At 46.2% G+C, this 16,357-nt stretch overlaps 1 protein-coding gene and 1 non-coding gene across 2 annotated transcripts; one reads left to right on the forward strand and one right to left on the reverse strand.

Annotated features, from left to right (window-relative positions):
• Positions 1–141: 141 nt before the first annotated feature.
• On the reverse strand, positions 142–9,769 carry ILF2 (interleukin enhancer binding factor 2). Its single transcript, XM_063626540.1, has 14 exons — positions 9,624–9,769; positions 8,870–8,929; positions 8,535–8,577; positions 7,205–7,309; positions 6,754–6,831; positions 6,309–6,411; positions 4,126–4,191; positions 3,376–3,492; positions 2,554–2,632; positions 2,201–2,288; positions 1,322–1,383; positions 1,123–1,237; positions 813–903; positions 142–664 (listed from the first exon to the last, which is right to left on the reverse strand). The coding sequence occupies exons 1-14, from the start codon at positions 9,626–9,628 to the stop codon at positions 504–506; spliced, it is 1,173 nt and encodes a 390-aa protein (XP_063482610.1). The 5' UTR covers positions 9,629–9,769; the 3' UTR covers positions 142–503.
• A 186-nt stretch (positions 9,770–9,955) lies between these two features.
• Positions 9,956–10,027, forward strand: TRNAM-CAU (transfer RNA methionine (anticodon CAU)). Its single transcript has one exon. It is a non-coding gene; the product is annotated as a tRNA-Met (tRNA).
• The last annotated feature ends 6,330 nt before the right edge of the window (positions 10,028–16,357 follow it).

The raw sequence follows: 16,357 nt of genomic DNA on the forward strand, positions 1-16,357 counted from the left end.
AATTCAAGACAGCTTCAAATTGTGATCTGAGTATTTATAATTAAGACTCAAGTATGATTTTCAACAAGAGTATACAAAGCAAAAAGCAAAAAAGGTTGCCACATGCAAACAAACAAAAAACACGAACCAAAAAGACCAAGAGCCCTACTAGGAAGTACTTTAATAGTTTTTCTTAGAAAAAAAAATTTCCAGACACTTAACATTTCACAACATTTCAACAGCAAAGTATTAGTTGAGAGAGGGGTTTTCAGAAGTTGGGGATTCTAGAATATTAGGAAGAAATGTTGGTATCCTCCATTATAGATGGATGGCATAGGTCACAAATGGGAGACTGACAGCTAAGCCAATATCAAAACTCAGTGGAATGACACTTCTATGGAGTTTACTTTTCTTCCTGCTGTCTTCCCTATCCCACGGAAATGTCTGTCACCATGTAAAGCCCAGTAGCGGGCAGCTTAGGCTCCAGTCTTCCCCCTTGGGTAGGAAAAGGAGTGAAGGGAATGTCACTCCTGAGTTTCCATGCTTTCTTCTTCCTCTCCTTGAGGTGGTTCTTCTGTATTCTCCTCTTCTTCCTCTCCTTCCTTCTTCTCTGGTGGCTTCTCATAAGCCTTTTCTGAAGGTGTTACTATCACTCCATCCCAGGTAGATATTTCAGAAGCAAGATCTAGGAAAGAGAAAAAGGTGATTTAGACAAGTAGCCCAGCATAAAAGTCATTATTTACACTGTGGAAATATTAAAGACATTTAAGTAGTGTACAGCTTCTTTGTACTAGATTACAATACAAAACCCCTGACCCACAGTGGTCACTCACAGCTGGCATCACCCTCCTGGCCAAGGATCTTCCTAAAGCCACCATGTGAGAGGATTCGGACGAGAGTCTGAGCTGTATAGCAGACCATGTCCTGAAGGAAAGCAGAGTAAGAGTAAGCAAGGAAAATCAAAGGACCTTGTTTGAGTAATACCCTTGTGAAAACAGAGATTAAGACAATTTTTTAAATCAGGACCGAAGTCTTTCAGAATCCCCAAATTCCTGACCCGTAAAGACCATATTCCGCTTCGCCTGCTGACCAGCAGTATTCAAGAGTGGGGCAAAACAACTCAGTTCATATCTGTCCCAATACCTGCTGTTCTAGGGTCATGACTGTGTGTACTCTGAAGTTGCCACTCTCACAGGGGTCAGTGATACCCACTGAACCTGGCAGGAACAGTCCTGCAGCCAGAATCTGCAAGCAGCGCCTAGAACACAGGAAGGTATGAGGTATTAAAGGAATGTACAAAATAGCTTACAACCAACCCTAAACCCAAAGAAGCATGCTGTACCTGTATGCAACATTTAGGGCCAAAGGCTGTCTGGTGGGGTTGTTCATCACAGCATAATGGCCCTGAAAAATAATAAATCCAGTAGGTGTGCCATCAAAATGGCACTTCTGATAACTAAAACTTTATTTTTTAGAGACAGGGCCTCACTTTGTCACCCAGGCTGGAGTGCAGTGGCACAGTAATAGTTTACTGTAACCACGAACTCCTGGACTCAAGCAACCCTCCTGCCTCAGCCTCCTGAGAAGCTAGGACTATAAGTGCAAGCCACTACAACTGGCTAATTTTTTGCAACCCTCCTGCCTCAGCCTCCTGAGAAGCTAGGACTGTAAGTGCAAGCCACTACAACTGGCTAATTTTTTTTTTCTCTTGTATAGACAGAGTCTCGCTATTTTGCCCAGGCTGGTCTCAAACTCTTGGCTTCAAGTGATCCTCTGGCCTCAGCTTCCCAAAGTGCTGGGATTACAGGCATCAAACTAAAACCTTAAATCATCACGAGGAAAATTGGTCATTAAGGTCTAAGTCTAGCCAAAATTTTCATGTTCAGAAGCAATTCTGAAATGGCTGCTCACTCATTTCTCTCTACTACCATGATTAAATGGTAGTAGTCATGAGAAGAAAACGGGACACTATAACTCAGTAACTACTCATTTAATAGAATATACAAAAAAAACTTTGAATTTTTTCTTTTTTTTTAAACAAATGTCTGAGTCATGTAAATGCTGAATTTTTATTGGATTACTTGTCTACCAATAAAATTTCTTTTAAGGTTCACCAAATTTCAGACTCTGGTGAATTTCAGAGTTACTACTACTCCTACTACTACTACTACTACTAGTAAATAAGGATGATGAGGAACTTCAATTGCCCATCTTTACTTACTAGTAGGTCAAGGATCCAGGGTGTGAGGGGCTCAAAGCCAGGAAAACGAATCCTCAAGTCCTTCAGTAGTCTGATGAGAACTTTAACTCTGAAAGTAATAGTGACCCAAACATTAAAATCAATATGATCATGTATTTCCACGCCTAAGGTAGAATTGAAGCTGACTATGCTGTTTCCAGAAATATACGTTCTCTGCTTTCTCTAAATCTTAATTTGCTTACTTAAGGTAAAAATAAAAATCCAGACAAAAGTTCACAGGCAAAATAGTTCTGTCAGAGGAAGTATGGGGGTATCCTGCTATTCACTGCAGTTAAAAAGTTTATCTTAATCCAAATGGTCAGGGAGGGACTCACGTGGACTGAGAAGCATTTTCCTCGAACCAGCGGGCATGTCGGATGGCTGCTAAGGCACTCTGCAATACTTTGATATCCACTAAAAAGACAAGCATGATAGGCCAGGATGAAACATTTTCATTAAACAAGCTACTCATTACCACTGCTACAGTCTAAAAACTTGGAAGGAGGGCAGGATAGACGGATTCTCACTCTGTCGTCCAGGCTGGAGTACAGTGGCGCGATCTCAGCTCACTGCAACCTCCGCCTCCCGGGTTCAAGCAATTCTCCTGCCTCAGCCTCCTGAGTAGCTGGGATTACAGGTAACCGCCATCATGCCCCACTAATTTTTGTATTTTAGTTGAGACGGGGTTTCACCATGTTGGCCAGGATGGTCTCCAACTCCTGACCTCAGGTGATCTGCCTGCCTCCGCCTCCCAAAGTGCTGGGATTACAGGCGTGAGCCACCGCACCTGACCAACTCTGCAATTCTTTAAGCCACCCCGTGTTTTTCGTATCAGCAAATCACTTGTCTAAAAATCACTAGAAGCATGCAAGATCTATTTTCTCCAAAAGCCTATCCCCCTCCATAAATATTTTCTCAGTCCTTTTTAAGTCCTCCAAATGCTTTCTTGGTCACCCCATCTGAAAATCCCACTAGCAAGCTGATAAAAAACTATTTCCAAATTACAGAGGGAGAGAGCAAAGTTCAGAATAAACCTAAGTTCTTCAATTCCCAGAAAGCCGCACATGGAACAGCAACAAGCTAAGTAAACTAAACAGCAACAATACCATGTTTTGAATATCCCCTAAATTTTCCAGCAATGGAAAAAAAGAACTAACAATGGAGTTCTGGATCCAGTTTTCGAAGATTGGGTGGCACTGTTGTAATGAGAATCTTCACTGTAGCGTCAGAAGAACTGATTTCAAAGCCAGTTTCGTTGGTCAGCATGGTTAAAACTGAAAAAACAGAATAAACAAAAACTATAACTCACATTTCCATTAGTTTAACCAAAGTTAAATCCAGGGTCGGGGGGAACAGGTGGATTTTTTTTGTTTTTTTTTGAGACAGAGTCTCACTCTGTCGCCCAGGCTAGAGTGCAGTGGCTCGATCTCGGCTCACCGCAAGCTCCGCCTTCCGGGTTCACGCCACTCTCCTGCCTCAGCCTCCCAAGTAGCTGGGACTACAGGCGCCCACCACCATGCCCGGCTAATTTTTTGTACTTTTAGTAGAGATGGGGTTTCACCGTGTTAGCCAGGATGGTCTCGATCTCCTGACCTCGTGATCCGCCCACCTCGGCCTCCCAAAGTGCTGGGATTACAGACGTAAGCCACTGTACCTGGCTAGGTGGATTTTTTAAAACAGCACAAAGTCCAGAATAAGAATTTAGAATACAGAGCTTTAGAAGGGAGATCAAACAGATCTCCCTTGAACACCTTGAACATCTGAAGCCCCTGCCAAAAACTCCCACAACATAAAACTCTGCATTTACTCTTCCGTCTGGTCTGACCTGATTTTGTTGAAAGTGTACTTACAATTTCAAGACCTGGTTCCTATGGCTACTAAATACAGAATCAGCAACAAATGCAAACCTTCAGAAGGATCCTGTGCTCTTAGGCTTTCCACGACTTTGTTCCCCAGGGCAGCAACAGCTTCCACTAATTGACAGAAAATGACATAATGTTATAATAATTTCTTTACCTAGACTTTTTTTTTTTTTTTTTTTTTTGAGACAGAGCCTCGCTCTGTCGCCCAGGCTGGAGTGCAGTGGCACAATCTCGGCTCACTGCGAGCTCTGCCTCCCAGGTTCACGCCATTCTCCTGCTTCAGCCTCTCTGAGTAGCTGGGACTACAGGTGCCCGCCACCACGCCCGGCTAATTTTTTGTATTTTTAGTAGAGACAGGGTTTCACCGTGGTCTCGATCTCCTGACCTCGTGATCCGCCCGCCTCGGCCTCCCAAAGTGCTGGGATTACAAGTGTGAGCCACCGCGCCCGGCCTACCTAGACTTTCTATATATCTCTAAGCTACTTTGCACTCTCATTTCTGTCCCATATCCAAGGCTGAAGCAAGGGTAAGTAATAGAATAAATACTTTTATAAGAGGAAGTCAAGACCTGGGCAGAAAAATTGGAAGACTCAAGGGAACAGGACCCCTCCTGTACTCATATCCTCTTTCTACAGCAGGGTTTTTCAGGTCAGTGGCAGTTAATAACATTTTGGGCTAGATAAATCTTTAGGGTGATGGAGATGTAGGATGTTTAACAGCATCCATGTCCTCTATCCTTTTTCTTTTTTTGAGAAAGGGTCTCACTCTTGTCACCCAGGCTGCAGTGCAGTGGCACAATCACAGCTCACTGCAGCCTCAGCCTCCCGGGCTCAAGCAATCCTCTCACCTCAGGCTACTGCTTTTTTTTTTTTCTTTTTTTTGAGACAAGGCCTCACTCTGTCACCCAAGCTGAAGTGCACTGGCACGATCTCTGCTAACTCCAACCTCTGCCTCCCAGGTTCAAGCAACTCTCCTGCCTCAGCCTCCCAAGTAGCGGGGATTACAGACGCCCACCACCACGCCTGGCTAATTTTCATATTTTTGGTAGAGACTGGGTTTTGCCATGTTGGCCAGGCTGGTCTTGAACTCCAGGCCTTGGCCTCCCAAAGTGTTGGGATTACAGGCGTGAGCCACTGCACCTGGCCCCACCTCAGGCTTCTGAGTAGCTGGGACCAAAGCATGCACCACCATGCCCAGCTAATTTTTTTTTTTTTGTAGGTACACGGTCTATGTTACACAGGCTGGTCAAACTCCTGGGGTCAAGTGATCCTCTTGCCTCAGCCTCCCAAAGTGCTGGGAATACAGCCACCACACCTGGCTTCTACCCTTTTTTGATGCCAGTAGCACCCCCTTGTTTTAACAATCAAAAGTACCGCCAGATACTGCCAGATATCCCCTGGGTGGCAAAATTACCTCCAGTTGAGAAACATGGCCCTACGGTAACCTGCTATACATTCTTTCAGACACACACACTCCAGCGTTTGTCCCTTATCACTCATTAAAACACATTTGTCAGGCAGGGTGCAGTGGCTTACGCCTGTAATCCCAACACTTTGGGAAGCCAAGGCGGGCAGATCACCTGAGGTCAGGAGTTTGAGACCAGACTGGCCAACACGGTGAAACCTCGTCTCTGCTAAAAATAGAAAAATTAGCCAGGCGTGGTGGCACTTGCCTGTAATCCCAGCTACTTGGGAGGCCAAGGCAGAAGAACAGCTAGAACCCAGGAGGTGGAGGTTGCAGTGAACCGAGATCATGCCATTGCACTCCAGCCAGGGCAACAGAGCGAGATCCGTCTCAAAAACAAAAACTAAAAACATCTGTCTTACAAACATCCTTTCTCACAAGAAATTTGAGCTTTCAAGATCCCTAAGGGCTGGGCACAGTGGCTCACGCCTGTAATCCCAGCACTTTGGGAGGCTGAGGTGGGCAGATTGCTTGAGCTCAGGAGTTTGAGACCAGCCCGAGCAACACAGTGAAACCCTGTATCTACAAAAAATACAAATTAGCTGGGTGTGGTGGCACACATCTGTAGTCCCAGCTACTCGGGAGGCTAAGGCGGGAAGATCACTTGCTGTAGTGGAGGTCAAGGCTGCAGTGAGCCACAATGGCACCACTGCACTCCAGCCTGGCCAACAGAGTGAGAATTTGTCTCAAAACAAAAAAAGATACCTAAACCCCTAATCCAAGTGCTATGTTCTGTTCCCATGACCAGAAACAGGCACACTCACACGTTGGCAGAATCTTGAGTATCACCACCAGGTCAGCCACATTGTGTCCTGTAGTCATTGTCCCCTTTTTATAGGATCCCACCTGTCGAACTTCTTCAATTTGCTGTTGGAAAAAGGATTTCGGGGAAAATCAATTTAGAAGAAAAAAAGGTGCCTAGGTCCTCCCAGAACTGTTACAACACAGCTACCTGTTACCCAAATTAAGAAGTAGCAGGGGTGAAATCACCCCTAAAACCACCACATGAAAGCCTGATACATCACAGCTAGCATAACAATGATACAAGTCTTGTCCTCAAGATCAGTACTACAAAGAAATTCCACTGTACTTTCTCATTTTAGGCTTGGCTTTGGATAATAGACAACTGAAAATTAAAAGTCAAGAGCCAAGGAAATTTCCACACTACCAAAGGTGCCCTTTCCTAAAACTAAATCATCAAAAACTCACCACTTCAAATGTCCCTGGAGCCACAATCAGATTATCAATCACATTGTTTATTTTTGTCACCAGAGAAAGGATAGACGCCTGAAAAACAGCAAGAAACAATACTTGAAGATAAAAAATTATAAGCAACTTCTCAGAGTTTGAATATTTTCTCCTAATCCCTTCCATACAAGCTGACTCAATAGTGACATAGGGCTTTAAAAACACTTCATTCTGGCCTTGAATATATGGGAAGAGAACAACTCTTTGTCCCCAATAAAAATAAGAGTGCGTATGTAATTTGTTTATATATCCACCTGGCTATCTCCACCCACAATGAGAAATAAGGAGAACAATTAAACCCTCTGGATTTCAGGCTCTGTTAACACCATTCTTAACCTTACCAACAGTTACTCTTTACCAATACTTTTAACTGCTTTAGAGACGTTTCTGGAAGACAGCCAAAAGAACATACCTGTTCAGCAGAATTGGGAGCCAGGTCCTGATTCCTCTTCAGCAAGGCCTCACTGAAGGAAGTTTCATCAGGTGCTGGCTTGACCCGGGGAAAGGCCATTTCACACTAAACCAGAAGTAAACAACTACATTCTATTTGCCGAAAATAATATACAGGCGAGATTGTTTTTTCTATTACTACGACAGAAAAAGGTTAAAAATAGAAAATTCTACAATTGTTTTTATTCCTTAATTTGTTCAATTAGCTGGGTGTGGTGGCTCACACCTGTAATCCCAGCTACTCAGGAGGCTGAGGTGGGAGAATCCCTTGAACGCAGGAAGCGAGGTTGCAGTGGGCCAAGGTCACGCCACTGCACTCCAGCCTGGGCAACAGTGAGACCCTGCCTCAAAAAAAAAATTTGTTCAAAGGCCAGGCACGGTGGGTCACATACGCCTGTAATCCCAGCACCTTGGGAGGCTAAGGTGGGCAGATCACTTGAGGTCAGGAGTTCAAGATCAGCCTGGGCAACATGGTGAAACCCCGTCTCTACTAAACAGATATACAAAAATTAGCTGGGCATGGTGGCAGGCGCCTGTAATCCCAACTACTCAGGAGGCTGAGGTAGGAGAATCGTTTGAACCCCAGAGGCAGAGGTCCTGATTCCTCTGCCTCCCAGGTTCAGTGCAGTGAGCCAAGATTGCACCACTGCACTCCAGCCTGGGTGACGGAGTGAGACTCTGTCTCAAAAAAAAAAAAAAAAAGTTCAAACAAGGATACAAGCTGGAATAGCCATAATTCAAGCTATCACTATCTTTATAGTAACAGATATACCATAAATACAATTACTTATTCAGAACAAAGATTATAATCACGTTTAATGCCAACAGTAGCCAAGGAATTATTCTCCCCACCATGCTTACACTGTTTCTGTATGCAAAGCAACACACAGTTGACTCAAAACCCCAAGTCTTTTCACAAATCACTTTCCCTCCCTATTTCAGCCACCTTTTTTTTTGTAGTGGTACCATATCGGTTCACTGCAACCTCCGCCTCTTGGGTTCAAGCAATTCTCCTGCTTCAGCCTCCCAAGTAGCTGGGATTAGACACACGCCCAGCCAACTTTTTTATTTTTATTAGAGACAGGGTTTCACCATATTGGCCAGGCTGGTCTCAAACTCCTGACCCTCCGGTAATCCATCTGCCTCGGCCTCCCAAAGTGCTGAGATTACAGGCGTGAGGCACTGTGCCTGCCCTCTTCAACCACCATCTAACTTCATTAACTGGGAGATACTTACTGGGCTCCATTTCAACAGTGGCCAGAAAATGTGTATTATTAACCCAAAGTACTCACCAAATAGAAGTCAAATGGGATATGTGGTACAAAGGGCCTGAACCTAAAACATGAAAAACAGCCAAATTATTCCCTAGGTAGGAATCAAATGAGATGTAAATAACACGCCAACAATTTTGAAAACATGTCAGTCCTCAGAATGAGTGACAAAGTCTCTGGGGAGGGAGAGAATCATTCTTAGCATAGTGGGGCCAAATTCAATTAGCAGGAGTGCAGGAAAAGACCACAGTTGGCTCTCACAAAACCAAGTGACATTAGTCTACTCCAAAACTCCTATTTAGAGGACAAGCAGAAACTAACAACCAAGTGCAGAGATGCTAAAAGCTGGTACTCACCCTCCTCCTGGGCCTCCTCTGGAACCAAAGCGCCCACCACGACCACGGCCTCTGTCACCCCTAGAAATGCAAATCTTATTCTGACCTCATTGAAGGAATACCCACCAGCCATATCATTTTAGATTGGCTACTTTCCTCCCTCGGAACCTCCCAACGGTAGGCAAGAGACCCCACTCACACTCACACTTCTCCCCATTCCAAATGGTGCCCAGTTACACCCCCATAACCTCCTCTAAGTTAATCACAACCCCCATCAAGTAATGATGGGGCTCAGACAGTGAGCCCTACACGAAATAACCCATAATCCTGGGCCACACGAATCCTTATACTTCGGAGGCTAAAGATTGCTCATTTCTTCATTAACATACACATTTATCGGGCATGTCCTATATGTCAAGGCCTTCGCACTGAGGATGAATGCAGCTCGCTCCAGCATTCTCAGCCCGGATGACGAGGGCGGGGGGAAAGGTGGGGAGCTCCTCCGGGGGCTTGAGGACACCCCCTCATCGCAACCCTTCAGAGACAGAGGTGTCGAACCCGACTCCCCACTCCTGGGCCCCAACCCCTTCCCGGGCCCAAGTTTCCCCGCCTCTACCGGCCTCCCTCTCTCCCACTATCCTAGACCAGGAGTTCTCAGGTTTTTAGCCAGCCCCCGCATACATGGCCCTTTTAGATACTCCGACTTCTTTCGGCCCACGTTCACAAAGTTTTCCGTCGAATACCTGAAACCTTTCGACCACTTCGACCCCCTTACCTCATGGCGCCTTAAAACACGAACAATGGAGGCCGCACCAACCGCCCCTTCCTCTGAGGAGCAGACAACTGAAGAGGCGTCTTGCCGGCGTGTCCCAATAAAACCCGACGCGATTGGCTCCCGCCTTACCCCATCGCTTATGCCTATTGGCTTACTTTGTCAAACCGGGCTTATGAGCCAATAAAAAACGCCTACTGTGTCAGGAACTAGCCAACAAGAACTGGTTCTATAGTAATGACGAATTTTTGATCAGACATTAGGTGGCGCTAAAGAAGGCAGGACAATGACTACGTAGTATTCTATAATGATCATGAGAACAAGCTATTCCAGATAGCAGAGTGGCGCAGCGGAAGCGTGCTGGGCCCATAACCCAGAGGTCGATGGATCGAAACCATCCTCTGCTATCAGAGTTTTTTTTTTTTTTTTTTTCATTGCCCTGTACGGCACACGTAATTTACGTTTCTTCTGTCAATGAAAATATCTTGCCAATTTTCCTACCTCAAAAATGCAACCAATATCAGCCATTTTTGCCACCAGCAGTTGAAGTTGCTGGGGAAAAAGGAAGTTTAGGCAACTATGAACACTACACGTCTACAAACTATCTTGCCAATTTTCCTACCTCAAAAATGCAACCAATATCAGCCATTTTTGCCACCAGCAGTTGAAGTTGATGGGGAAAAGGGAGTTTAGGCAACTATGAACACTACACGGCTACCAACTCGAAGCAGGAGAAACAGGTTTCAGATACGAGAGGAGTATATTGATTGAATTAGTGTGGAAAACATGGTTTTCCATGTCTATGGAAACAGGTGATCCACCCGCCTCAGCCTCCTAAAGTGCTGGGATTACCGGCGTGAGCCACCGCGCCCAGCTTGGTTACATAAATTCTTTAGTGGTGATTTGTGAGATTTTGGTGCACTCATCACCCAAGCAGTATTCACTGAACCCAACTTGTAGACTTTTATCCCTCACCTACCTCCCTTCTATAAATATTTTTTTTTTTTTTTTTTTTTTTTTTTTTTTGAGACGGAGTCTTGCTCTATCACCCAGGCTGGAGTGCAGTGGCCCGATCTCGGCTCACTGCAAGCTCCGCCTCCCGGGTTCACGCCATTCTCCTGCCTCAGCCTCTCCGAGTAGCTGGGACTACAGGCGCCTGCCACCACGCCCGGCTAATTTTTTTTTGTATTTTTAGTAGAGACAGGGTTTCACTGTGGTCTCGATCTCCTGACCTCGTGATCCACCCGCCTCGGCCTCCCAAAGTGCTGGGATTACAAGCGTGAGCCACCGCGCCCGGCTATAAATATTTTTTTGATATTTAATTTACTACAGCAGAACGTAAACATCTTAAGTCTAAACCTATTCTGTCCACATAACCACCATCCAGATTAAAATAAATATTATTAATTAAAAAAAACAAACAAACAAAAAGCGGGCTGAGTGCGGTGATTTGTGGCCACCCAGCACTGTGGGAGGCCGAGGCGGGTGTATCACCTGAGGTCAGGAGTTTGAGATCAGCTTGGCCAACACGGTGAAACGCCGTCTCTACTAAAAATAGAAAAATTAGCCGGCGTGCTGGCCGTCGCCTGTAGTTCCAGTTACTCAGGAGGCTGAGGCAGGAGAATCTCTTGAACCCAGGAGGCGGAGGTTGCAGTGAGCTGAGATGGCGCCACTGCACCCCAGCCTGGGCAATAGAGGGAGACTCTGTTTAAAAAAAAAAAAAAAAAAAAAAAAAAAAAAAAAAAGGCCGGGCGCGGTGGCTCACGCTTGTAATCCTAGCACTTTGGGAGGCCGAGGCGGGCGGATCACGAGGTCAGGAGATCGAGACCACGGTGAAACCCCGTCTCTACTAAAAATACAAAAAATTAGCCGGGCGTGGTGGCGGGCGCCTGTAGTCCCAGCTACTCGGAGAGGCTGAGGCGGGAGAATGGCGTGAACCCGGGAGGCGGAGCTTGCAGTGAGCCGAGATTGCGCCACTGCACTCCAGCCTGGGTGACAGAGCGAGACTCCGTCTCAAAAAAAAAAAAAAAGTCTTGCTTGAGATTTGTTGAGCTTCTTGAATCAATGGCTTGAGGTTTGCCGTCCATTTATTAAATCTATCAGCTATTATCTCTTCAAGTATTAGTTGTACCTAGGTATTTCCCTCCTTCCTGAACTCCAGATAAAGACGTGTTAGACTTTTCCCCCAGTAATCTCTTTGTCTCGTACCCGCTCTTCTATTATTTCATTTTATTTAGACACAGGGTCTCACTCTGTTGCCCAGGCTGGAGTGCAGTGGTGCACCATCATAGCTCACTGCAGCCTCGACTTCCTGGCCTCAAGAGACTCTCCCATTTCAGCCTCCCTAGTGGTTGGTACTACTCATAAGCACAGGCCACACCACTCCGAGCTAATTTTTTTTTTTTTTTTTTTTTGAGATGGAGTCTCCCAGGCTGGAGCAAAGTGGTGCTATCTCAGCTCACTGCAACCTCTGCCTCTCCGGTTCAAGCGATTCTCCTGCCTCAGCCTCCCGAGTAGCTGGGACTATAGGCGCCCGCCACAACGCCCGGCTAATTTTTTTGTGTGTGTGTATTTTTGGTAGAGATGGGGTTTCGCGGTGTTAGGGAGGATGGTCTTGATCTCCTGATCTCGTGATCTGACTGCCTCGGCCTCCCAAAGTGCTGGGATTACAGGCGTGAGCCACCGCGCCCGGCCCTGCCCAGCTAATTTTTGTATTTTTAGTAGACATGGGGTTTCATCATGTTGGCCAGACTGGTCTCGAACTCCTGACCTCAGGTGATCCACCCCCCTCTGTCTCCCAAAGTGCTGGGATTACAGGCATGAGCCACCTCCCTTGGCCCGGGGCTTATTTATTTATTTTTGTAGAGATGGGGTACTTTATATGTTGTCAAGGCTAGTCTTTGTTTTTTTGTTTTTTGTTTTTTTTGAGACGGAGTTTCGCTCTTGTTGCCCAGGCTGGAGTGCAATGCGCGATCTCAGCTCACAAACTGCCTCCCAGGTTCAAGTGATTCTCCTGCCTCAGCCTCCCAAGTAGCTGGGATTACAGGCATGCACCACCATGCCTGGATAATTGTATATTTTTAGTAGAGATAGGGTTTCTCCATGTTGGTCAGGCTGGTTTCGAACTCCCAACCTCAGGTGATCCGCCCACCTCGGCCTCCCAAAGTGCTGGGATTACAGGCATGAGCCACTGCAAAAGGCCTTTTACCCTCTCTTTTTATGTTTTTCATTCCTTTTTGTCCATTCTTCATTTTAGGTAGTTTCTGCTGTCCTTTCTTCCAATTCATCACTTGCTCCTCAGTTTAGTCTAATATAGTATTAAATCTATCATTTGGTTCTTAATTTTGGTCTTTTAATATTTTGAGTCTGTATTATTATTATTTTTGAGACAGGGTCTCACTCCTGTTGCCCAGGCTGGAGTTCAGTGGCATAAACACAGCTCACTGAAGCCCCAACCTCTTGGGCTCAAGCAATCCTCCTGTGTCAACCTTCAGAGTAGCTCAGACTACAGGCATATGTCACCACGCCCAACTAATTTTTTAATTTTTGGTAGAGATAAGGTCTCACTATGTTGCCTAAGCTGGTCTCCAACTCCTGGGCTCTAGTGATCCTCACCTCAGCCTCCCAAAGTGCTGGGATTATAGATGTGAGGCACCAAGCAGCACCTTAGATTTTCTATTTATTCTACTCCCAGGTTGCCCCTAGGAGTGCAGCCTTTTGAGATCCTGGCTCAAAACACAAAGGTGGTTTACCAAGGTTATCACCTTTGGGGACATTTGGACTCCTTTTTTTTTTTTTTTTTTTGAGAATGAGTTTCCCTCTATTGCCCAGGCTGGAGTGCAGTGGCGCAATCTCGGCTCACTGCAACCTCTGCCTCCTGGGTTCAAGTGATTCTCCTGCCTCAGCCTCCCAAGTAGCTGGGCTTACAGGCATGTGCCACCACGCCTGGCTAATGTTAGTATTTTTAGTAGAGATGGGGTCTCACCATCTTGTGCAGGCTGGACTTGAACTCCTGACCTCATGATCCATCCATCTCAGCCTCCCAAAGTGCTGGGGTTACAGGCATGAGCCACCATGCCTGGTCCTTTTTTTTTTTTTTTAATTTTAAAAAATTGAAATGGGGTCTCGCCCTGTTGTCCAGGCTGGTCTGAAACTTCTAAGCTCAAGCCATCCTCCCGCCTTGGCCTCCTAAAGTGCTGGGATTACAGGCGTGAGCCACCACACCCAGCCTGGACTTCACCAGCCCCACACAGCCTATTTTCTGCCACTAATTCCAAATCAGCAAATGACGCCTGGGTAAAATCAGCCCTACTGCTGGGCTTACTTCTCTACTTTCCTGTACTTTCGTGCTCTCACACCAATAATTTCTCACTATCTTATTTTTTTAATTATTATTATTTTTTGAGATGAAGTTTTGCTCGAAATGGAATGAAGTGATATAATCTCAGCTCACTGCAACCTCCACACCCTGGGTTCAAGCAATTCTGCCTCAGCCTCCCAAGTAGCTGGGATTACAGGCACCTGCCACCACGCCCGGCTAATTTTTGTATTTTAAATTTTGTATTTTTAGTAGAGACCGGGTTTTGCCTCGAACTCCTGACCTTAGGTGATCCACCTGCCTCAGCCTCCCAACGTGCTAGGACTATAGGCGTGAGCCACTGTGGCTGGCCTCACTATCTTATTAGTTCTTTTATTTTTATTATTTTTTATTTATTTATTTATTGTTTTTTGAGACAGGGTCTTGCTCTGTTGCCCAGGCTGTAGTGCAGTGGCGCGATCTCGGCTCACTGCAACCTCTGCCTCTGGGTTGAAGTGATTCTTGTGCCTCAGCCTCCCGAGTAGCTGGGATTAGAGGTGTGCGCCACCAAGCCCGGCTAATTTTTTTTTTTTCTTTGAGACAGAGTTTCACTCTTGTTGCCCAGGCTGGAGTGCAATGGCACGATCTCGGCTCACCGCAACCTCTGCTTCCCAGGTTCAAGCGATTCTCCTGCCTCAGCCTCCTGAGTAGCTGGGATTACAGGCATGCGCCACCATACCGGCTAATTTTTGTATTTTTAGTAGAGACAGGGTTTCTCCGTGTTGGTCAGTCTAGTCTCGAACTCCCAACCTAAGGTGATCCACCCACCTTGGCCCCCCAAAGTGCTGGGATTACAGGCGTGAGCCACCACACCCGGCCTACGCCCAGCTAATTTTTGTATTTTTAGTAGAGACGGGGTTTCATCATGAAGGCCAGACTGGTCTTGAACTCCTGACCTCAAGTGATCAAGCCCACTTCCGCCTCCCAAAGTGCTGGGACTACAGGTATGAGCCACCATGCCCAGCCAGTTCTTTGATTTTTTTTTTTTTTTGAGACGGAGTCTCGCTCTGTCGCCCAGACTGGAGTGCAGTGGCGCAGTCTCGGCTCACTGCAAGCTCCGCCGCCCAGGTTCACGCCATTTTCCTGCCTCAGCCTCTCCGAGTAGCTGGGACTACAGGCGCCCGCCACCACGCCCGGCTAATTTTTTGTATTTTTAGTAGAGACGGAGTTTCACCGTGGTCTCGATCTCCTGACCTCGTGATCCGCTCGCCTCGGCCTCCCAAAGTGCTGGGATTACAAGCATGAGCCACCGTGCCCGGCCCAGTTCTTTGATTTTTAAAAAAGTATTTCATCCAACACTTTTAGTTGTCTGTAGCTTGAGGGCTAGTTCACCATTATTGAAAGAGCTCAATTACTAAACTATATTTCTAGTCCAGTCATTTCTTCTGAGCTCCAGCTCCACTAGTCCGAAGCCTATCAGACACTTCCACTTGAGTATCTATAGGCACCTCACATCCAATAAACTAAAAGTATCATCCTTCCAAAACCTCCTTCTTCAGCTTCTCAACTAATGGGGTCAACATCACCTAGATCTGTTATTTGTATGATGTCCTCACTTCCCAAAGTTCAACTGATTCTACTTACAAAACATCTCCCATCTCCATCTGCTGTCTACCTCTGCAATCTCTGGAATCCACCATCTCCATTACAGGACAAGAACATTATGCCTGTCACACAAAAGCTTTCATAATCTTCCCTCCACTGCCCTCGTCCCTGCCTCTCTTCCTCAGTCATCCTACATGCACCCATCTTACATCCTAGATCAGGGTTGAAAACACAAACTCCTACTATAGCCAGGCAGGTAACGCACCTGAGTGAAGCAGGGTGTCTAGGAACCATGATGAACTAGACTCATTTCAAGGAGATAATGGATACTTGTTCTGGTTGATTGCTCATGGAGGGATGCAGGACAATATATTGCCAGCTCTTCCAATATTTTAAGAAAAGTCAGAAATCCAGGTTGGGGCCGGGCGCGGTGGCTCAAGCCTGTAATCCCAGCACTTTGGGAGGCAGAGGTGGGCGGATCACGAGGTCAGGAGATCGAGACCATCCTGGCTAACACAGTGAAACCCCATCTCTACTAAAAATACAAAAAATTAGCCGGACGTGTTGGCAGGCGCCTGTAGTCCCAGCTACTCGGGAGGCTGAGGCAGGAGAATGGCATGAACCCGGGAGGCGGAGCTTGCAGTGAGCCGAGATCGCGCCATTGCACTCCCGCCTGGGAGACAGAGCAAGACTCCGTCTCAAAAAAAAAAAAAAAAAAAAAAAGAAATCCAGGTTGGGCCTGGTGGCTCACACATGTTATCCAGGAATTTTGGGAGGCCGATGCAGGAGGATCGCTTGAGCCTAGGAGTTCAAGACCAGCCTGGTCAACATAGGG

This window comes from Symphalangus syndactylus, chromosome 12, assembly GCF_028878055.3.
Source record: "Symphalangus syndactylus isolate Jambi chromosome 12, NHGRI_mSymSyn1-v2.1_pri, whole genome shotgun sequence".
Classification (NCBI taxonomy): domain Eukaryota; kingdom Metazoa; phylum Chordata; class Mammalia; order Primates; family Hylobatidae; genus Symphalangus; species Symphalangus syndactylus.